Source organism: Hyaena hyaena, unplaced genomic scaffold, assembly GCF_003009895.1.
Source record: "Hyaena hyaena isolate Hyena2069 unplaced genomic scaffold, ASM300989v1 scaffold_1061, whole genome shotgun sequence".
NCBI lineage: Eukaryota > Metazoa > Chordata > Mammalia > Carnivora > Hyaenidae > Hyaena > Hyaena hyaena.
The window spans coordinates 214,912-239,412 of record NW_024081696.1 but is presented as its reverse complement, the minus strand read 5'-3'; the positions used below and the strand labels follow the sequence as shown (position 1 = coordinate 239,412).

The 24,501-nt window shown below is 39.4% G+C and overlaps 1 protein-coding gene across 2 annotated transcripts; it reads right to left on the bottom strand.

The window, feature by feature from the left end:
• Positions 1–223: 223 nt before the first annotated feature.
• On the bottom strand, positions 224–24,500 carry CRYZ (crystallin zeta). 2 transcript variants are annotated; one of them, XM_039222126.1, is made up of 9 exons: positions 24,411–24,500; positions 19,521–19,637; positions 17,934–18,083; positions 14,014–14,177; positions 8,704–8,755; positions 4,404–4,553; positions 1,138–1,239; positions 942–1,037; positions 224–503 (listed from the first exon to the last, which is right to left on the bottom strand). In XM_039222126.1, exons 2-9 carry the CDS (start codon positions 19,629–19,631, stop codon positions 339–341), a joined length of 990 nt encoding a protein of 329 aa, XP_039078057.1. In that variant the 5' UTR covers positions 19,632–19,637; positions 24,411–24,500; the 3' UTR covers positions 224–338. The 2 variants fall into 2 exon arrangements, with proteins under 2 accessions (XP_039078057.1, XP_039078058.1); XM_039222127.1 differs by lacking the exons at positions 14,014–14,177; positions 19,521–19,637; positions 24,411–24,500 and having other exon boundaries at positions 17,934–18,034.
• Position 24,501: the final 1 nt, after the last annotated feature.

Sequence of the window (24,501 nt, the reverse complement as noted above, 5' to 3'; positions counted from 1 at the left end):
AATCATGCAGTCTTATTTTGAATTTGCTTGCTTTAGTCCAAGGTATGGAATTAATGATCAAGTACCGGGAATTTCTGTAATGTACCCAATGCCAAATGGCTACTAACATTCTACTTCCCACTATGAGGACTCCTTGATTAGAGGTCAGTGGGAGGCCTAAAGTATATTGTGAGCTATAAAATAAATTGTACTCCAATGCCCAGATTCCTAAAGATAAATCTTGTTTTTCAATATAAGAAACTCACTAAATCAAATGAATGCTAATTAGAGCGAAAGTAGTAGAAGTAAAACTGGGGCAGGAAACTTCTAGCTGCACAAGAAATACATGAAAGACTTAATTATTCTAAGAGAAGAATCATTTTCCCAGTAGCCCCGCTGCTATGGATGATATTTTCATGAGCTTGGGCCACCTTCTCCAATGAATACTGAGAACCTATTACAGGTTTCAGCCAACCAATTTCCATTCCAGCTTGAAGGGCTGCTGCATATTGCCTAAATTCCCCCTAAGTAGAAGAAAAAGGTATGTCTGTAGGAGAACATAGGACTCAAGTTTCAGAAGTGTTAAAAATTTTCAGATTCTAAGAGATAGAACATAAACAGTTTCTTACAGATATGTGGCTTTTGTCAACTTGTACAGAACTACAGAAAAAGTAGTTCTACATAGAGTGATCATAAGTCCAATCTGTCTGAGACAGTGTCAGTTCACAAAGCACCTACTGTCCTGAAGGAATTACTGATAGTATGTCTTTTCTCTCTCAAGAGTATCTTGACTTGGAAAATAAATTACATTGTCACCCTGGTTATCTTATAGTGACTCATCCTTAAAATACTCATGTAAACAGATAACTAAGTTTAATATCTACTTAAACTTTCAGTCGGCCTGACTAGGCAAACTGTACCAATGTTTAAGTTACCAAGATCAGAATCACTTCTTTTCCTACCTTAGTTGATGAGTAGAGAGAAACCCCAATTATACTAGATTCCATTGTCATGGTGTCCCGTGGGCTTATCTCAATAGGACCTCTGCTGCCCACAACCTATTATGAACAATAACATGTCTATAGTTAAAGGTTATTGCAAAATAGTATTAAATTATGGTAAAACTTGAATGTGATAAAAAGAAACCAAAATACTTACTATTACTCGCCCTCCTTGTGATAGAAGTTTCAAATCATTATTAAGATTTACATTAGCTAACATTTCAATGATCACATCAATTCCTTTTTCACCAATGGATTTCTGTGTAATAAAAAAGAACCCAGGAGTAAGATAAGAAAACAAGTAAAAAAAATCCTGTAAAATAGTTATCATAGTCCCATATATTGCAGAATGTGTTTCAAAAGACATAAATGCTACATTTTTAAGACTATAATACAAATTTTTAATGATCTAATTATATAGTGATGATGTAATTCCAAGGTACCAGTCACAACATCTAAAGTGATAAAGATTTATACTAAATAAATTTCAACTGTTTTGACTCAACTTGACTATAAAATACTTTTTCCTTAGTTGAAAGTATTCTGTCTTCAAAATGTATTTTCACAGAGAAACAAAAACAAATCCCAAATCCCAAAAAGGCTTTTGCTTAAAAAAGAAAAAAAAAAACTAACTAAAAAAAAAAACAACAAAAGAAGACAATCACTGGCTGTTTGGTGTTGCAGAATTTTTCTGTGTGTGCATTCAGTTTTGTCCCAAGTGGTTTATAATCAGCTTGGCTACTACTACTTTTCTTTTGGGTTTTCAGGGATTTCAGCCATCCCAAACTGGCTCTTAAATAAATACATATATACCTCATATTCATTTTATTCTAACAAAAAAAAATGAATACCTATGTCAGGCATTGTTAAGTACTGGGAATTCAAAGATGGACACTAAGAACTCAAACACAGCTAGAGAGAAAGATGAATAATACAGCAGACACAGCTGTGATGGAACGGGCTAAATGCTGCATGAGTGGAAATAAACCACAGCTTATGGAGAAAAACAGTTACAACTCTGATCACCTGTAATGATCATGGAAAGTTCCACAGAGATGAGAACCTGGGCCCTGAGGAATGAACAGGAGTCCCTTAAGCAAAAAGGGAGGAAGAGGAGCCAGCGGAACTACGCAGTCCTTCTGGGTAGAAGAAATAGAAAAGCAAAGAGCTATGGACTGAGAGTCCAAGTCAGGATCATAAAGGAGCCGAGCAGAGCTGAGACAGGTGTTTGGGAATGTGGGGGGCAGGAAGGAGGGAGAGGTGGAGAGGTAAAGTAAAGGCTATAAATTGGTATGGACTGGGAACACGCATCAAATGCCATGTTAAAGATCTAGACTTTTGGGGGGTAGGTGTTCATTAATTAATTTTTGTGTCAGACCTGTTTTAGACACTGAGGTTCAGCAAGGAATAAGAGAGACAAAAATTTCTACTTCATGGATTATATATATATATATATATACACACACATATATATTTAAGGAGAACAAAGAACTCTGGAGACAGTGAACAATGAAGATAGAAGGGGATAGTAAGTCAGTTATAAACAAAAGACAAAGCTGGAGAGGATGAGGACTAAACTAAGTCACAACAGAGGAGAGAAGAAAGAAAGATGTATTTGAAAGCCATGTCAGAGATGAAACTGATAGAGGGAGGTGACCAGCCTGATAGGTAGGAAGGAGAACGGTGATTAAAAGATAGGAATACTAAAAACAAAACAAACAAAAAGAAACCTTGCGTCTCTGTCTGAGGGGAGCAGATGAGTGGCAGCATCTAGCAGACTGATGACAGGAAGGCAGAGAACTCAGGCCAGAGTCAGTGCTGGAAATCAGCAGGATGCAGGCACTAACTGAAGCCACAGGGGTAGAAGAGATTGGTCAGAAGGAAGGTCTAGCGCCAAAGGAAGATGAAAGACCAAGGGGAAAACCTAAGGAACAGCAACATTTAAGTAATGTGAGGAGGAAGGGGACTGGAAATGAAGTTAGGCAAGAAAGAAGAGAACCAGGTTTCAGGAGACGTGGTCAGGGGCAGCTGCTGCCAAAAAAATTCAAGCAGAATGAGGGCTAAGCCAACAGCAGCAGATGGGTAATTAGGAGCCCCCCAGTGACCCCAGTGACAAGCGGTATAAGTAGCTGCGGTGGAAGCAACATGCAGCAGAAGGTGACGGGAGGTAAGGAAGGAAAAGAGATCCTCACTCCTTTCTCCAGAAGTGTGGTGGTAGACAGCATGGAGGGTTTGATAAAAGGTTAAGGGAATGATCTGGAGAATGAGAGAGACTTAAGCAGAGAGAGCCAGTAGAAGACATAGAAGCCGCAATACCTCAAGGTCTTAAGGTCAGATTTCTGCAAAACAAAAACATATTCTTACAATAACTGGTCATTTTTCATCTTTATAAATATTCTTGGATAATGGTACTAGGCGTGAATATTCAATTAATTTTAGGTTGTCTAGATATATAACAAAAGAGCACCTTTACTTAGATTTTTTTTTCAAGATGATGTAGTGGTAATACATAAACCCTCACTCATATTTTCCTCAATTTGTAATGACCTAGGTTACACAGTAATCAGTATCTGGAAAATTCTAATTCTTTCTCAACGTGAGCAAGTAGTCAAAGGATTTGCTTGAATTCTGCTCTGGCAATGAAATATAAGCAAAGAGTAACTAAAGCCTACTTCATCACTCTGGTTGTGGTAGTGATTATTCCTCTATAGCATACAATTAATAAGTAAACTTTGTCCCTTAGGTTAGACAGATCCAGTTTGTAATGTGTAGCTACCTCACCTTCTCTGGAAAAGTTATACCAACAGCAATTATGTTAAGAAATTAAGAAAACTTCGTTGTTGCCAGAGGTGAGGGGTGGGAACTGGGTGAAATGGGTGAATGTGATCAAAAAGTACAAACTTCCAGTCATTAAAAAAAAAAAAAGTCATGAGGATGTAATGTACAGCATGACAACAGTGGTTAATAACACTATATCGTAGAGTTGAAAGTTGCTAAGAGTAGATCTTAAAAGTTCTTATCAGAAGAAAAAAATTTTGTGACTATTACGGTGATGGATGTTAATCAGACTCACTGTGGCAACGGTTTCACAATATATAATATACAGAAATAACAAAAAAAAAAAAAGAGAACACCTCACAGCTCTTAAATACAAAGCTGTGACATTACTCAAAATGTGACAGTGTTAAAGAGTACTAATTTTTAAAGCTGAGACTCTGGAAAGGCCATATTTTATTTGATAAACAAGTCAAATGAGTGAAGGTGTGAAAATTAGACATCTCTGCTTTTTAATTAAAACTTTAAAACACACATAGACATAAAAAAAGAAAACTTTAAGAGAGTGGTTGATTAAAAAAATGTTACAAAAAGGTAAGTCTCTCAAGAAACAAAATTTACTTTTATAAAACTGTGGACTAATTTTACCTTAATTTTATCAAAATAATTACGTTCTCTGTGGTTAAACACTTTATGGGCTCCATTTTGCAAAACGATGTTTTGTCCTTCCTCAGTACCAGCTGTGCCCAGAACCTCTAAACCATAAGCTCTAGCAATCTGACATGCTGCCAGTCCAACCTGAAAAACAAAACATAAACCCAGCTTTAGATTCTTTGCATTCCTGCAAATATTTATTAAATATATGTAATAAATTTAAGGTTCCTCTAGGTCCTACCCTATCCTTAAGGAATTTTGAGTGTAAATGAAGAAATAAGAATAATAGCTAACTTTCACTGAGCATTTATCATGTGTCAGGTATCACACAAAATACTTTCTATACACTGCTTTATTTTATCCTCACAATAAGCCTACGAAGTAAATACGATTAGAGCCCATATTCCATGGATGAGAAAGCTGAAGCTTAAATAATGTAAGTGACTTGCCCAGGTCACAGAGACGGAAACAGGACCAAGTCACAGAGCTGGACCAAATCAGTCTGTAGAACTTAAGCCTTTAACCACTGTATCAAAATGTGTACTTAGCATCTGCTTTGCACAGAAGGTACAGAGTTTAAAGATATTCAAATCATGCTCACTGGCTTCATACTCTCACAATACATATAAAAATTACATGACAAACATTACACCATTTAAGTGGAAGAAACAGGTATATGAGCAAATTATTCATCCATATAATGACCATTTACTGAATGTTTACTATGTGTACATGGTACTTTGTATAAGGGGTGAAAGAATAAACCCAACAAATAAATGAATAAATTAAAATTCAGAATTATATATATATATATATATATAAAATAAAATTCAGAAAATAGAAAGTACTAAGAGAAAACCCAGTCTATTGTGTTACAAGTACATAGAGAGAAGGGCCATTTAGGTCATCACGAAAGGCCCCTCTGAAGAGATGAGACCTGAGCGAAGTGAGGGACAAGCCACGTGCAGATCTGGAAAGCCTGGTGGAGAATGCTGTAAGCAGAATGGTAGTGACTCACCTTGTGACATGGGAATGAGCCTAAGGCATTAAGGACATAAAGAGAGTCCATGTGGCTTGAGGTCAGGACTCATGGGAGACAGTACAAGATGTGGCCAGAAGGGCACACAGGGTCTTGCAGGTAAAGGCTCTGGACTATATTTAACAAATATTCAGAATTATCAGACAGGGGTGTCTGGGTGGCTCAGTCAGTTAAATGACCAACTGACACTTGATTTCAGTTCTGGTCATGTTCTCACAGTTTGTGAGTTCCAGCCCCACAATGGGCTCCACACTGACAGCGCTGAGCCTGCTTGGAGTTCTCTCTCTTTCCCTTTCTCTCTGCCCTTCCCAGGTTCTCTCTCTCTCTCCCTCTCCTAAAAGAAAACAAAAAATAAATAAAAAGAACATTTTATATGGGAGACAAAAAAGAGGGGGGTGGTGATGGGAGTAAGGTGGATCTTCCTCACAGACTGAATGTGAGAGGTGAGGCACAGAGAAAAGTCAAGGATGTCTCCTGGGTCTCTGCCAGGTTAACTGGGGAGGTTAATAGGGTTGAGGAAGATTACAGAGAATCAAGTTTGTGAGAGTATCAAGACTCACTCTGAACAAGCTTAGCTGTACTTGCTCACCTAACTGAAGATGTGTAGTAATCAACTGAATGTGCATATGGAGTTGGAAATATAAATTTGAGATTCAACAGTTTAGAGATGGTATTTAGAGCCACAGATTACATGAAATCACTAGCCCAGTACATAAATGTGCTTGGGATAAAAGAGAAATAAAAGTATATTAGGAATATAGATAAACGCAACTATTTAAATTATAGTACTAAGAAATCTATGTTTGGTTACATAACCTATGGATGGGACAAATAAGTGTCACATACATTTAGAACAGGGCCTCTCAAGCTTAGCACTATTGACATTGGTGGGTGGACAGTTCTCTTTTGTGGGAGCTATCCTGTACGTTGAAGGATGTTTAGTAGCATGTCTGGTATCTGCCCATTAGAAGCCAGAAGCCCTCCATCCAGTGAAAATCGAAAATGTCCCCAGACACTGCATCAAATGCCTGAGGGGGAGGAGGGATGATGCCAAACCACCCCTCACCGATACCCAATGGTTAAGAGGAAGGTAAAATCATGGATGGGGCATGACAGAAAAGATTTAAAATGAAAAATGATGATAGAAACTGATTAAAATTGTAACAGAATCATAGACTCCCAGGCCTGAAATAGACTTTAAAGATTGTATGGCATATGGTAGTAATGAGCCTGAACTCAGTTGGGTTTTGGCAGGGATTTGTTTGATTTAACCAAAACAAACTAACTCACTGTCTGATGAGTGAGAGAGACATTCAATCCCATAGAATACAATATACAATGGAGTTAGCACTACTGATTTGCTATTTTAAATAAAAAAACAACAGTCCTCTAATAAAACTATATCTATGCTAAAAATTTAATATAAATATATCTCTTTATGCTCTACTTTAAATTGGCACTTAATCGCTGTTTATTCTATTCTTGTCAACAATTATATCAGCACTACCCCTTTGATAGATGATATACCGTTATGTGTCAACTATTTTTCTTCTATTTACTTTGCTGACACTAAAATAGGGCACTCCCCACCAACCTATCTGGATAACAACCGTGTTCGTAAATTCCACACCATTTTAAATACACACCATAATCCCAAAGGAAGCTGCATTAAATGAGGACAGAAAGTGCAAACAGAAGCAAGACAAAACCCAGGACTATTTTCCCTCTGGTAGGGCAGGGAGGATCAGAAGCGCTTCACACACCGGGCCACCAGCCTATACCTGCCGGCCAAGGATTTAACAAACTCAGCCAGCTCAGAGAACAGTGTGGATTTTGCCTTAAAAAAAAAAAAAAAAAAATCATGGTGAAGTGACTGAGCTTTTTACAAGAGGGTGAAGGGAATAAAAAGAGATTTTCTTTAAACTTCTCTCCCATTCCTACTGAAACCTCTCCCTTTTATACAGAGCACAAGGTTAGCTCTCTCAAAGCCAAAGCAATTTAAATAAATGTATGTTTGACAGATCCTTTAGTTATTTTGGGTGAAATTTAATTTAACCCAAAAATAGCCTCTTCAGTGAAGCCAGGCAATGGGAATTTTTGACAAGGTATATCTGTCATATTTTCTCAAGCCCCAAAAAGACAATGTTGGTCTTTTCAGGAAATAGTCTCATCTGTGAAATCCTTCAGAATTGATCTATTTGAGGTAGACAGGAAGCTAAGTGTGGCACCTCCAGCTTCATCTATCTAAAGTAACAAAAACATAATGGGCTGAATTTCTGTGTTTGCACTACCGGCCACCTTTAGCAGTAAATTCACATTTTCAGGATGCCACTCATTATGCTGGGTACAATATGCCATTTTTAACAGATTACTTGTGTCAATTTACTCTGCAGAATACACAGTGCTCTGAAGGGTTAAACAGCTTCCTCAAGGTGAGCCACGTAGCCCCAGGACCTATATTTTAAAAATGTGAAATCTCATCTCCAAAATTTCTAAAGCCTCTACATGCAGGATAGAGGTCATGTGGATTTCTTGTTAAATTCCAACCTCAGAGCTCTAACTTTTCCTCTAAGCTCCTCAGAGGCAGATTGACAGCCGGTTTCTTGAAGAAGCTTCTGACAGCCCTGTGTTGGGTTATTTCACTGAAGGGCTTATTTTAAAGTTCTCCGTCTGCTCCCCACCTCCTTACATTAGCATTTTAAGCCATGGGTTGTGGTGTTAAGGACACAGCTGTACACTGTGCATTCCATGAATGTCATCAAAGCGCAGCAGGCAAGCAGGCGAAGGGAGATAGAAGGGCCGGAGAATTCACAGTGCAGCTTTGCAGTGCTGTCTGGGGCAATGCAGGTAAAGCTTTAATGAGCCTTTGTTTCCTTATTTAAGGGAATATGGAATGAATATTACCTTTAAAAAACTGTTTAAAATTCTAAATAAATATTCTTATAACATATGCTACTTGGAGGTAAAAACAAAGCCAGTTTATCTGGGTCCATGCTTAACACAGGTGGAAAACCTAATACAGACACTTAATGGGGTGAACTGTTGAATCTATTAACCAAGAAATGCTAAACTAATGACAAGGAATCACCTTCAGAAAACAGAATGTAAAAAAGCTTTACTACAAAAAGTGGTATTTATTGACTATAAATAGACTATGTTTATAAATTTGGCTTTTAAAAATGACTTAAAAGAAAAATAATGTGAAACCCATTAACAAAATCCCATTTAAAAACAAACAAACAAAAAAATACTTACTCCTCCACTAGCCCCATGTACCAGAACACTTTCTCCAGCTTTGACACGGGCGCTGCAAAAGAAGGCATTATCATCACCTCACTTTGAAGCCTATTAACTCAGGTATTTGTCATTCTTTTATTTTTTTTTTTTAATTTTATGTCTTTATTTTGAGAGACAGAGAGCGAGCAGGGGAGGAGCAGAGAGAGGGAGACCCAGAATTGGAAGCAGGCTCCAGGCTCTGAGCTGTCAGCACAAGGTATTTGTCATTCTTAAGAAAAGTCTACCCTCAGTTCAGCGACCACTTCCCCAAACAGGAAGTTAATTCTACTTTATAGCCCCAAATTTTCTCCAGGTTTCAGAGGATCAAACGGTGGCTCTTCAGAGCCACAGAAGAAAGACAACCTTAAATTCATTTATTACTTCAACAAACGTGTATTGAGAATCTGTTCTGTGCCAGGCACTGTGCAGGATGCCTATCTCTTGAATTCATTCCCCCAGAAAGTGTCTCAAAATAGGCTTTTTATAGCCCCGTCTTTATTCTGTGGTGCTGGGTAATGCCCAAGTAAACTCAGAGGTCAGATTACTTAGGAAAGTATTTTTCCTTCTCTGTGCCTTTGAACATCAGGTGGCACAACCTCTAGCCCGCATTTCATAGAGCAATGCTGAATTGGCATGGTAGGAGGGTAAGAAGTATGATAAATCCTGTCACAAAAGGTTCCATGTCACCCCCAAAAAGGTCTAGATCCTCTGGTGAAACAACATATGGTTTTTAATTCTGGTTCATACTACCGCCTTTCTATGATACCAAAACTAAGGCACAGGCAGCAAGACAGACAGGAGATGCTTTACTATTCCAGATGGACTAGTGCTAATGTCACACAATCCAGCAGCTGTTCTACAATCCAGAGCTGCCTCTCGGGAGGATCTTTTACTTCCTAAAACAACAGGAGTGGCCACACCAGACAAACACTGTGGTCAATCTAGGAGTAAGAACAAAATAACCCCGGGCTTTGCTCAAGGCTGTATGCCAACAGCCACCAAATGGCAATTGTGAGCAGTAAAGGAAGCTTTTCCCAATACTCTTGCTTAGAGATAAGAGGACTGAGGGCAGTGAGATAATGGAGAGTCTGAAATGATAAACTTAAGATAACTATTAGGAAAACACTTTGACACTTTAAAACACAAATGTAAGGGAAAGACTAACTAATGTTACACTATGGGATATGAAGTACTTTTCCCCAGTTTTTAAAAAAGAAACTTACAAACAACCCCCTGCAACACTAAGAGCACATTCTCCTAAACCACGGGGCTTGGGGCAGGTGGTGGAAAGCAGGCTAACCCTCTCCCGGATCCCCACTGCTCTGATCCTTCTACCCTTGCATAGAGTCACTGTGATGGTTAATTTTATGTGTCAACTTGCCTGAGCCATGGGGCCAGATATTCAGTCAAACATTATTCTGGATGTCTCTGTGAAGAGCCTTTCCAATCAGCTGAAGGCTTTAATAGAACAAAGACTGGCTTCTGGAGCAAGAAGGGATTCTGCCTGTAGACTATCTTTGAATTTGCACTGCAACTCTTTCCTGGGTCTCCAACTTGCCAGTTTGCCCTAGCAGACTTTAAACTCACCAAGCCTCCACAGAGCAATCTCCCTGCTTTGATTTCTCTCTCTATAATATATATGTACTATATATATGTATATAGTATATATACATATATATGTATGTACACATTCTGTTGTTCTGTTCCTCTGGAGGACCCTGACTTACACAGTCATCTCCCCCTGTGGCTCATAGCAGGGGCTGGAGCCTTGGCCTGGCTTCCATGCTGCTATCCCTTATTCCCTCTCAGTCACTTTCTTGCCCACCCAAAAGCCAACCCTAATCTAAACATCCCCTGGGGAGAAAACCTTGAATCACAATTCCTGAATTCTCCCCCACTTCAGCAACTCTCTCCCAAGGCTCAACCTGGCAACTGCCCTCACCCATTCTACCTGAGAAGCAGCAGACCCTAAGAACCAGTGCGACAGTCATCTCCTCTCCTGATTCTGTAAGCCTGTATTCTCTCAAAATCTTTCCTTCGACTTCCCAGATACAGCCATCTCTCGATTGTTCAGTTTCTGGCCACTTGTTACTCCCGGCCTCGCTTCCTTCACTGTACAGCCTGAACCCTGAAGTAGGTTACCCCAGCTCTTCTCTCTCTTCCTTTCCAGTGCTCTCACTTCCTTTGCACTGTTCCATTTTACCACTAGTACTCCAGGCCTAGATGAACGTTAAAATCTAACTTCTTTGATAATCTATCCAAATGGCTTAGTACTATAAAAAAAAAAAAAATCACATGACCATGCATTTTGGTGCTTCTTCAGTTCTGATTCTCAAAAGATCACTTTGCCTATTTAATTATGAAAAGTGAGGCAATTACATATGAGTTCCTTCAACACTCCACCTCCCTACCCACAAACTTTCCCATAATGATACCATTTTTACCTCTTGTAGGTTTAGCAGATGAGCTGTCCTTCGGATATCTGAAGCCAATCTCTACATATGTCCTAAGTCCTTTCCATCTTGCCTTCTGCAGGATCTCGCTCCATCTGCCACTCCACCCTCTCTTCCAAACCTTACATCGCCCCTCTCTGCTAGATCTTTTCTCAGCTATAAACATGTTCAACTCTCACCCCACCTCTAGGAAACCCTGTTGTGCCCACACTGTCCTCGAGTACTCTTCTGCCCCCCCTCCCTCCCCACCTCCATTCAAGGAATCAGTTTCCGATTCCTTCTGCAGCCTACTCACACAAGCTTCTGTCCCACCACTACTGAAAACGACCTGACCGAAGTCACCAATCACCTCCTCACTGGGAAGCATGACTGTTCTTTATTTTTTCCCCAAACACACCTCGCGGCTGCGTGTGACAGCCAGCTTCCCTCCTTAGTAACAACATCAACTACCATCTCTGACGCTCCAACACAGATGGAGTACTTACTCACTCTGCACCAGGTTCTGTGCTGAGCTCTCCTGGGGCGGCCTCATTTAGTTCTCACCACACCCCTAGGACGTAGGTGCTGTTACTATCCACATTTTCCAGTTTAGCACACTACAGCTCAGACAGGGAAGTAACTGGACCCCAGTCACAGGGCTGGTAGTAGGATAAGACAGTGCTTATCCTTAGGAAGACCCTAAGTCTTCCTGTTTTCAAACACCATGATCTTAACAGGTGCTTAACAGACACCATGACCTCTAGACTCTCTTGCTTTGGCATATACTCCCTTTGGTCTCTTAGGACTCTGACTATACTCCTATATGTGGATATTCTTGAAGGTTCTGTGCTCACTCCTCTGCACTTCACTCTCTGAAGGCTTTCGGTCACTCTCATCTCATAAGCTCCCACCCACAGGCTGACAGCCCCTCCTTGACATCTTTAGCCTTCAGGCTTCAGACTTTCACCTAACAGGTTGCTGGTCTTCTCCATTACAATGCCTATCATGGTTTCAACTCCGAAACTGGACTCAGCTTCCTTTTGAAACTTTTTCTTCCTTTTCCTTGTCACAGCTAAACCTTATCCAAGCTAAAAAGCTAGAAGTATCTGTAAGCTCCGCTTTTCTCTCACTGTCCACATGCAAACACTCACCAAATAGACCTGATTTTACCCTCCAATAGTTGTCCTTTCCCCTCCACCTTTTCTACCATGACCCTCACTCTGACCTATAAGTATTGTACCTAAGAGATACTTATATAAAACCCCCCGTCTCTTTCTCCATTCCTGTCACCAAATCCACCCTTCACAGAGCTGACAGATGATCTTAATAAAACACTCATGACAATATCACTATGCTCCTGAATGAAACATTTCATGACCCCCAGTCCCTTACAGAACCAATATGTAAGCTCTATCATCTTGCTTTTTACGATATGAAATCTATGTGATACACCATGTGACAGATAACATTTATTGAGAGATGACTGTATTCTAGCCTAATTGTGTGCCACTCTTTGCCTTGATATCTTCTATCCAACAAAACCAAATTGCTATAGCTCTCCCTAAATATGATTTTCCCCTCAACACTAGGTCATTCCTATTGTCTAGAATTCCCTGCCTCTCTGAACTATTCTTCCCCAGGATAACCCCTTCTGATCCTTTTCAAATATAGAGGGAATTTGATGAAAATACAGATTCTCAGAGGGGTGCCTGGCTGACTCAGTCAGTGGGGCATGTGGCTCTTGATCTCTGGGTTCTGAGTTCAAGCCCCACACTGAGTGTAGAAATTACTTAAAAATAAAATCTTAAAAAAAAGTATATATATATATACTTTCCGATTCCTTCTGCAGCCTACTCACCATTCAACATGTGTGTATATATACACACACATACACACACATATATATGGTAAGGGAACCTAGATAGCTCAGTAGGTTCAGCATCGACTCTTGAATTTGGCTCAGGTCATGCTCTCATGGTTTGGGAGTTCAAGCCCCACACTGGGCTCCATGCTGACAGTGCACAGCCTGCCTGGGATTCTCTCTCTCTCCCTTGCTCTCTACCCCTCCCCCACTCACACACACACTCTCTCTCAAAATAAATAAATAAACGTTTACAAAAATTAAAAAAATATATATATATAGATCCTCAGATCCCAGCCATGGAAGTTGATCAGTGGGTCTAGGGTAGAGCCCCACACTGTACTTTTAAATTGCAGCAATGAGGGGGGCCTGGGTGGCTCAGTTGGTTGAACGGCCGACTTCGGCTCAGGTCATGATTTCACAGTTTGTGGGTTTGAGCCCCGCATCGGACTCTGTGCTGACAGCTAGCTCAGAGCCTGGAGCCTGCTTCAGATTCTGTGTCTTCCTCTCTCACTGTCCTTCCCCCACTCCTGTTTTGTCTCTCTCTCTCAAGATTAAATAAATATTTAAAAAAAATTTTTTAAATAAGTAGCAGCAATTAGTTTCGAGAGCTAGGTAACAAAGATTTTTGAGCCATGACTTTAAAAGAATCCAAGACTTACATCTTGGCAGGAAGCCCTATCTCATCACCATTGTTACATCCCTTATGATCCCGTCAATCCCTATGCACATCTGTACCACTGTACTTCCTCACGTTATACGTCAATATTATTACTCTTCTGTCTATCTCTCTTACTAGACTCTCAGATGCATCTTAAAGGCAAAGACAATGTTTTGCTCTTCTTTATACTCCCAGTGATTAGAATAATCTCCCAAATTAGCATAGTTTCCACTCCATAAATACTTAATGGTAACCAAATATGAGAGACAGATACATGGACACATGGTAGGAAGGAAGACAGTATCAGCTCTATAATCGACAGTTTAGGTTATTACCTGTGGAGCAGAGCGCGATAAGCGGTAAAATATGGGATACCGATGGCAGCTCCTTGTTTAAAGTCCAGTTTTTCTGGCAGTGGGTAAACAGTGTGATCTGCTGCAAGAGCATACTCGGCATAGCCCCCAGAGATGGTGTTAGTAGTGAAAACTCTATCACCTTTCTGGGGAAAGCAAGAGATTAATATATGTGTCAGGGATTAAAAAGTATGTCAAAATGGGTGTACCTTTAAAATGCAACCGTTATAACAACAAATAAGTATTTATGTATTGCTTTCTACATCTTAAGGTCTTGCAAAAATAGCTTCAAAATGCTGAACATTTAAAAAAAATTTTTTTTAGAGACAGAAAGTACCAGCTGGGGCGAGGGGTAGAGGAAAGGAGGGAGAGAATTTCAACCGGGCTCCCTGCTCAGCACAGAGCCCTGTGTGGGGCTTGAACCCACAATTCTGGGATCTTGATCTGAGCCAAAATCAAGAGGCGGATGCTCAACCGACTAAGCCATCCAGGTGCCCCTGAGCATTTTTAAATGTTTTATTCATAGAAACAAATAAGAAGTAAAATTAAAGGAAAATAGAAAAAATAAGAGCAAAGAGAACCTCCAGAATGGTATAACAAGAAGACAACTAATCTTTATCGAGAGCTCACTGTGCAAGACACTGTATTAGGTGCTTAATGAGTACTGTCTAATTTGATCTTCTCAAGAGCCTATGAGGTAAGTACTTTTCTTATCACCACTTTAGATTAATTCCACTATACAAATGAAGAAATGGAGGGACAAAGAAGTTCAATGATTCGCTCAGATTAAATAGTTAGTAAATGGCAGTTAATACAACCATTTTTTTTTCTCTCTGATATACTAGGGAGAAAATAAAACGTAAGGTTTCTTCCACACACCAAATACCTATTCTAAATCCTTTCTACATTTTCCCCCTCGTTTTTCATGTATACACCAAGAGCAGGAAACTATGTCTGGATCCTGACAGGAAGATGAGCTGGGACAGGCTTCTTCCCTTGTTACAGCACCAGAAACGCAAGAAACTCTCCGTAAACTCTGCTGGGTCCTTGCTATTGAACAGCGGATGCATAGTTGAGGGTGACGTAAGGCACTATGCAAGCACTGGGGCCTGCCCAACATGCCCTGCAGGCTAGAGAAATTAGACTGTTCACTGCCAACACCTGCCCTAACTCTTCTTTCTTCAAAAAAAAAAAAATGTAAATATTCCTTGGAAGAAGCACAACCTTAAGGCAATAACTCTCAGTATACTTAAATTTGTCCTATTAAAAAAAGAGATCTGAAAAAGTAACAGCACTATGCAGTGTGATAGAAACAAAAAAGCTTCAAAAGCCACCCAGGAGTCAAAGACAAGCCTCAGCACTTAGCAGTGTCACTTGCAAATAGTCAAACAGGACTGTGCTGAGATCAGTATTGTTTCAGGTAGCACTCCTTCCAATATAATTCAAATATCTTCTAAGAATTCACTATGAAAGCAGTACTTTAAGTTCTGTGATGGATATTAATAACAAAACACTTTCCCCCATTGAAAGCATCTTAAACTTTAGGAAGAGAGAAAAGAAAAGGGTAGGAAAAATTATAATGCAAGACAAAGATGATGAACCATCAAAGCTGGGCACCAGGAAAAGAAAGGAATTATTTCTAAGTTGAAGGAATAAAAAATAGCTTCATTGGGAAGAGAATATTTAAGGTAAGTCTTGAAGAACAAGACAAGATTTTAGAAACTAAAGCTGAGAAGAGTCATTATGAGTGAAGGAACAAAGTAAGTAAAGGAACAGTGGCAAGAATAAGTGCTGAGAAATCACTAGCATTTGTGCCCAATAGTAAGTAGTCTAAGGTATGGAATGTAATAATTTCAGGGATAAAATGGAAGAATTAAAGCTGGAGGGTAAAATCTTTTCCACCTATGCTTATAAGTCTCAGTTTAATCCTGGCAAGCAGAAGAACCAATATGAACAATGATAGAGAAAAAAGAGCATGGGGTATACAGGGAAGAGCAGCTTTACTAAAAAATAAACTATAAGGTGAGAAGGAATAGAGATAAGAATGGAAGAATAGTAGGTAGGAGCATGAAATATCTTCTCTAACAACATAAGCAGTCGCAGCAATACTCTGAAATCTGCAAGGAACTAATGTGAATTAACTGTAAAACGATCAATTACATTTTAGAAAACGCCCTTTATATATAGTAAGGATTCACTGGAGGCGGAAGGAGGGCAGGTGTTAACTACCCATTACAGACATCCAGGCAAGGACCGAGTAGAATAACTTGCACTATAAGCAGGAGGAACAGAAAGAGCAGAGAGAAAACAGTTCTAGTAAGGTAGAGCTGAGTGAGCGAGTGAAGGGATAAGTCTCAAACCACAGAAGTCACCAAAACAATCACACAAGAGAGGGACAGATATAATGTGATAAAATATAAGCTCAGTTTCAGACACACTAAGAGGTGACCAAGGGTTGACTATGTGGGTCCCATACTCTGCAGCACAACTTGCTGTGATGATGGAAATGTTCTATATCAGCACTGTCCAGTAGGGTAGCCACTAGAAACAGGGGGCTATTCAGCATTTCAAATGTTGCTATTGTGACTGAGGAACGGACTTATTTTAATTTTTAATAAGAATTTTAAATAGGCATATGTGGCTACCTTATTAGACAGCACAGGTCCACAGCTTCATAGGCAATTCTAAGCTACAGATATGTGATAATGGATACCATGGGAGTGCATGAGATCTTTGTGAAGAAGGTATGGAATACAAAAGGCAGAGGTCTAAGTAGAGGCCGAGAGCACTGGGCAGCCTGAAGACTTGGGTATCCAGAGAAAAAGAAGCTTGAAAAACACTGTCCAGGAGGAAGTGGGGCAGAGGACAGGAGAAAATGATGTCATAGAAGCTGAAGAAAAAAAATTTAAGAAACAATAAGCGGCTGAGAGTGTCAAATGTCACCAAGAAGTCAAGAGAGATAATGACATAAAAGGGCCCATTAACTCCAGCAATATAGAGGCCATTAGTGACATTAGCAGGAATCGTTTCAGTGGAGCAATGAGGGCAGAAGCCAGGCTGCCACAGGCTGAGGAGTGCAAAGCTGTAGGAATCTGCCGGGCTTCCTGTGCAGAGGCCACGTTAATCTTCTCTAGCTCGGTCCAATTTTGGTAAATGTGCTGCCAAAGTTGAGCAGGTCAGGGAATTATGGGGAAAGATGCTGGAACATGAATATACTCTCTGTGTTTTATATTTCTCTTGGCATATAAATAACGAAAGCCCTGATCATAACATTTTCATTGACTCAGTCACCTTGATCTGAGTCAGAGCTCTAAAAATGTACAGTTGACCTTGCATTTTTTTCATCTTTTACTCATTATTCAAAAGAATTAGCCTTACCTTTATCCTATGAAACTGAATTTATAAAAGGAGTTAAACACTATGTAGGCTTGTTTTTATCGAGAGGTAGGAAAGGTTATATCTTCCTTGTTTATTTTCTTTCTTACATATTTCTGCTATGTCAAAAGGATCACAGTTCAATTGCGTGAGGGGAAGTGAAGATACAGAATTTACCAGCACTTGTTGCCAAAAATGCAAACAAGGAAGACCCCTAGACAAGAGGTAATTTCTTTTTTGAATAGAGGAGTCCCCCAAGTGGCAGAAATTGTGTAATGGGGACTTTTATTTATTTTTTTAAAGTTTTTATTTAAATTCTACTTAGTTAACATATGGTAAAATATTAGTTTCAGGTGCACAATATAGTGATTCTACACTTCCATACATCACCTGGTTCTCATCACAAGTGCACTCCTTATCTGTAAAGGGGCCTTTTAAAGATTTATATACAGACACGTTTGAAAGCTATATCAAAATATTTTAAGAAAAATATTATGCCAAAATAGAAATAATTTAAAATGTAATACCTTGAAAGATACATTGTCCCCAACAGCTTCTATTACCCCAGCCACATCTGAACCAGGAGTATAGGGTAAGTGTGGTTTTTTCCTGTAAGTACCAGAACGAATATATGTTTCCACTGGGTTTACACCACATGCATGGACCTTGATTAAAACCTGCAATGACAATGTTTTTCAGTTAAAACAGAACATTAGGCATTCATTCAGCATTATGTTAGGACCATACAGATTATGAGAGCTACAAAAATGGAGGAGAAAACCTTGCTTTCAACAAGTTCAGCTCACCATTTTGTAAACCAACATATAAATAAAAAGATAAGAGAGAATGTTTAATGTGCTCAAAACATTTGTGGAAAATAGTAGTGGAAATATTTGAGAGGATCTGGGGCACAAACCTCTAGGTACTCATCAAACCTATCTCCTCCTCCTCCTCCTGGGTTCATAGGAAGGATATTATTTCTTGGCACCTTCAGTAATGAGTAGCCAAATGATTGAGTGTTGGACAAGAAAGTGATGAGAGCCACTCTCAGGGCTGACTCATAAAGACCTTCTGGGCAATCCGCACTGTGCCTTCCCCCTTTCATTAGAAGGGACCTCAGAAGACAGGCATTGAAGGTGGCAGAGCCACAGTTATGGACAAAGCCTATGTCCCTAAATCACTCTTTGAGAGTTACCCACCAACATTTTAGAATTCTGCAATTTAGTGAATGAGAAACAATTTTCTATTGTTGAACCGTTGAGATTTTGAGGTTACCTCTACCACAGAAGCTAATTTTATCTTAATTAATACCTAATGATTACTTCTGGTGCAAGAGTAAGAGAAGGCCTTACAAAGAAAGTGGTATTTGAGCTAGGCCTTAAAAGAAGAGTAGACATTCTTTCAGAATGGGAGAAAAAGGACATTTCAGGTAAAAGGAATAGTACTACAAAGACAGAAGGAAGGAAAGGGCCTCCCAGGGAGACCAGACAAGTCTCTTGGGAGACCAGACAATGCTGCTTTTTACAGCACAGTCTACTGAGAAGGAGCAGTAAGAAATGAAACTCTAAAGCTGGGTTATGGCCAAATTGTAAAAACTCTTAAGGTTCAACTTTCGTTAAGAAAATAAGACTTGAGAGTCATGGAAGGTGCAATAATAAAAATACATAATTTTTAATGAGAAAGTATATTGTTAAAGTCACAGGAAATGATTAAACTCTTCATTTAAATTTGCTTAAATCATATACGGAAAGGCATGTATGCAGAAGAAAACTACTTTCCTATTGTGCACAAAATAGAAATCATGAAAGTTCGTTAACAGAACAACTTGTGCAAAACTACTGATGACTTTATCCAGAAAAAATCAATTACTACATAGATGATTCCCAACTTCAACAATTTTCTTGTAACAGTATATTTTTCCTTTTCATAGATCTACGTCACTGTTATAACTACGTTCTCTTTGTCAGACCTCATGTATATCATCAGTATAAACTCTGTCCTAATCCAATTCCTTTTACAAATTATTGTGAGTCTGCTTCTTTTGACATTAACCTGATGTGCTGGGGACTCATATTCAGTGTAATTATTGCCTGTTTTTATGTCATTATTTCTACCTGATGGTCTTTTGGAGTTGGTACTGCCACGTCTGACTGGAGTTTCAGCACTTCCGGTCCACCAAATTCAAAAACTCTAATTGCTTTCATCAATTTCAGTCTGGTTGCCATGGTGATCTAGATACCAAGAAAAAAAATAATGTATTGTCATATGTATCTAGGCTACCACTATGTTTTTTTTTCCCCTGGAGGGGGGAGATCAAACAATTTTTCAAACAACAATTTAAATCTTGAGCTTACATAGATCTCATTTCATGTTTAAGAACCTTTCATCTTACAAATCCTTCAGCTACAAAGCAAAATACTTCATACTACTTCCTGTAGGGATTCAGTGCCTTCAACAAGGGAATCAAACATGCAAATAAAAACATCTGGCTAGACATAGCATGACATAATATCTTAGGTTTCTCTTTGTGTAAGTTTGTGCCGCAACATCTTAGAAATTTTAGAAGCTGATGTTAAGTTTTATTAAAATTAGATAAATAGACCTGCTAGATTATGAAATATTTCAAATATACAGAAAAGTATAAAGAGTCTATATAATGAACACATTTACCTGCCACTCTGCTTCACCAAATCTTAATATTTTAAAAGCCCAGAACATTATAGACATAACCGAAGACTTCCAAACCCATCCTCAAACCCATCTCTGGCCCACCCTTTTAAGAGGTGATTATTACCATAAACTCGGTGCCCCTCATTCCTAGGTATGCTGTCATACCACTACTACACGTATATTCATTAGTCAACAATATGGGCTATTGTGTTGCATGTTCTCAAACTTTATTTAGACAGGATCACACTGTCCTTAATTCTGCAACTTGGTTTTTCCTCTCAACATTATGTTTCTGAGATTTATGAGTTGGCTTTATGAAGTTCATTCACCTTAACAAAGGAGGAAAACATTAAAAACTAAAAATACTGCTTTATATGTAATCCTTTATAAATTACAAGGGTCATTTGCAGTTAACCTTTCTGTCCTACCACTGTTGTTATTTTTTTCTACCACTGTTGTTATTGAAATGAAACCTCAGAGCTAAAATAAACTTTAAAAAAAGGTAAAAAACACTTGAATACAAAAATAGGTAATTATGGAAAGCTTCCATACCTACAGATGTAATGAAAGGGTTCTGACTGTATCTCCTTAACTTTGCTTGTGTGTTATCACAATTTCTTGAAATTAACCACATCAAATATTTAGATTCTGCCATCACCTAGAACACCGTTGCTAACTTCTGGAATAATTATATTCATCAACCATGAATAGCTGAAAGATCAAAATGAGTTGTAGAAACTAGGACTTGACAGAATTAGGACTTATATTGAAGCTCAACACAGGGCTACTTAGAACAGAGCATGTGCTAACGATAAAATGTCAGACCATGTACAGGCGGTAATCAAGAGCATTTGGATGATGTTATTAATGGAAAGTTCTTGATCTAACTAATCAAAAGTTGTATCATTTTTAAATTTATAGTACCTAGCACAGAGGAGTAGGTAAATTTTCCATTGTTAGAAGGCTGTTTAGCAATGACATACCCTGAATGGCAGACCTCAAGGAGGCAGAAGCAAGCAGACAACATAAGCTGAAGGTCACTGTAGAGCAGTGAGGCAGTCCCTGAGGGTGACACCAGTGTGGAGTGAGGTCTGGGGAAAGGCAGTTCACTCCATAACTACCAGCAGTCTCACTATTATATTTCTATTTAGGTCTTCACTCAGGCTGGGTATTTGTTAGACAAGAAAGTGAAAATATAAAGACCATAAAACAGAAACAACAACAAACGAAGGTTGCTCTGATTAGAGTTTTCCATTCTGAAAATAAGAACACAGCTTTTTTTTTTTCCTTTTTGTCTTCAGCACGGTGTTATGGGAAGAGTACGGGCTTTGGAATCTGACAGCTTTCGGTATGGATTCCAGCTCTATCATTTACTAGCCATATGGCCTTGGGCAAGGCAGTCAACTTTTTTGGGCTTCTTCCTCTGAAAACTGGCTTCCCACTTAGGGTGCTAGGGGCACAGCAAGCATCAGGCAATGAACCTGGCAAAAATGTTTACTCTTATATATAGTAGATATCATTATTCCTTTCCTATCTATTTCCTCCTTTCCAATTTCTTACTGGTTAAAATATGCTTGATTCTATAATTCCATAATCACTTTTGATTTACAGGACTCAGATTATAAAAACAAGATGGTGGCCTCAAAGAATTCAGTCTAGAGAATCATTTAAACAAAACATTAATATCAAATGTTGTTATGTGTTTAACAATATCAAATGTTGTTATTCATTCAACACGTATTCTGTGAACATTAACTGTAAGGGAGGCACTGTGCTAACCTCAGAGGACAAAAAGGGCAAAGAGAAAATGCCGCAGCCCCTCCTAGCTCCTGCTCACTCTGCACTCATTTCCTTCACGCAGCTACACACACCATGTAAGATCTATAGCTCCTTTTCCACTTTCTACCTGCCTCTTACCTATTTCTTTCAGGCACTTGCATCTACCTTTTCACCAACAGACATCATAATTATCCTCAAAGAACTGCAGCAGTAATAAAAGCAAAATTACCCTGAAATGGGATCTGTCAAAATTATCTAGCACATACATTTCCCCCCGCCCCTATATTTTGACATCTAGTAAGTTGGGAGAAAAGAACAAAGGAAGGAGGACACTTATCCTTAATAATGGATTTAGAAGACCCTGTTGCCTTATCGACTAAGGCCATCTTATCCTATCCAGCTTGTAAGGAGACAGGGTATAACCTTGGCAGTGCTGTCTCTTACTTTGCTTCTGTCCATCTTATTTCCCACTGAGACTTTGCCACTATGATTGATCAGGCTCCAATTGGCACAAATTGCCTTTGAAAACTCCCTCAACTACCCACAGGGTCATCATGTGCTTCATAACACATAAGGTGATAAGTCAAAAGGAATAATAAAAAGAATAAAATAATACAACGCACTAATAACGATTTTAATTCTTAATCCCCTGTAATATCTGAGTTCTTCTACAAAGCATGTTTTTCATATCCATTGGGATAATTATTTTCACCATAGGCTAAAAAAAGGCCACCATTTAATTGTAAGCAGAAATGGAAATAAAATCAACATCCATTTTATGGATCCAAAAACATTCCAAGAGGTTAAGAGGCTCACTAGGGTCACACAGAAGCAGACTGAGAACCCAAGTCCTCTAATGTGTTGTGAAATTCTTTTTCCCCCTTACTGTATAATCTTTTTCATCTCTTCCTTTGAAATGTTGGCATAGAGAACCCTTAATATCATATCATAATGATGATAGCTGAGACAGGTTGAGCTAGAAATATGAAATACGACTAACCTGCAGGTAGGATTACATATTTTATGATTAAGAGTTTGAAATTTTCCAAATGCCTAGAAGTTTGGAAGATCCACTGGTGATACACAGAACATGCCTCTATTAGGAAAACTAATTTCCTTATCTGTAAAATGGGGCCAATATCCCCTAGCAGAGGATCCCTGTGAAGATTAACTCCAAGAGTACCCAGGTGAGCACTTCCCAGCTCGCCCATCATGCAATAAGCTCTATTATTCAGGTTAAATCATTTTCATGTCAGCAGACCTGCCTCCTTGCTAGTGTTTTTAAATACATCTTTCTATTTATCAAACATAAAATTTAAATGAGAGGATCCTGGTTTAATTTCTGGTTGTACTTTTTACCTATAAAAAGTTGCCAAGTATACTTCACAAATCAGAATTTAAAATTATTCCTTAAATCTTTTCTATGCTCTGTTTCAATGTTTGGTTTCACTAAAAACTAAAGGGACAGGGTAAGTGTTAGAAATAAATGTTAATATAGAATGAGGAAAGTCAGAGGAAAGGCACAGTATGAGAGAAGAAAGAGCATAAGTTAAATTAAGTAAGAATTGCTGGCAAGACATAGAAAATAAGAACTTGGCAAGAGAATAATCACCAAAAGTGCTGTTGATCAAGAAAGACTTATGTAATCCTATTTTTTTTATTAGCCTTAAGCCAGAGATACTTAAAAAAAAAAAAAGAAAAAGAAAAAGAAACCCAACTAGAAGTAGCCTAAGAAAAGTCTCTTCTTGGCTGTATAACCTTGTTAGTTTACTCCCCTGGCCTAGATCTCAGTACCCACTTCGAACAAGGGAGGGGAGGTTAGTGGAGGAGAAGGTGAATAGATAATTCTAAACCCCTCCACGTTCTGGGAAGAAAAGGTTGGATGGAACTGGGCAGGCAGCTCTCTGGGTTCGGGAAGATTCAGTGGGACTTGCTGCAGACGTGGTGCACGCCACTGGCTTCAGTGACACTTGCACAACCGTTTCCGCTGACGGTCCAAACTTTAGCCTCTAAACAGTTCAAATATTAACACATTCCCTGGCCACTGAGGCTGTCCCGTCTCGGAACTAAGTGAACATCAAACGATGTGTTGACTTGGTGTTGTGTAAGCTTTTTGCTTTCGAAAATGATTTCAGGTGGGGGCCGCGGGGCCGGGGGAGTCCGAAACACCGGGCATGTCTCTCCAAAAGTACGATGGCAGAGCCGACAGAGGGCCGGTCTGGAGCCCCGCAGTCGCGGGAACCGCCGGGAAGGCCCACGTCCAGGCCCGGCGGCGGGGGCAGAGCCCACGGCGCCCTGCTGTGTGCAGCCCCAACTCGAATCTCACCGGAGACCAGGGCCGGGAGCTCGCGGCAAGTTAAAGTCGCCGAGGGATGTACGCCTCTGGCACTAGGAGCCGCTAGAGGAAACGTCCTCGATCACGAGCTCATTTTGCAGATTTTGCAGGACAGAACGCGGGACAGAAGCGCCACCTCAATCAACTAGGCCCGTTTTTGGACACGCGGCGGGGAGATCCGCTTCCTGAACACCTAAGGGGACATTTTAAAGCCACTTACCCGGTTTTAGAGCGGGGAAGCGAACTCTGTGAGGGCTCACTCAGATTCCACAAAAAAGGGGACGGACCTGGGCGTTTTCTACAGTTGCTGG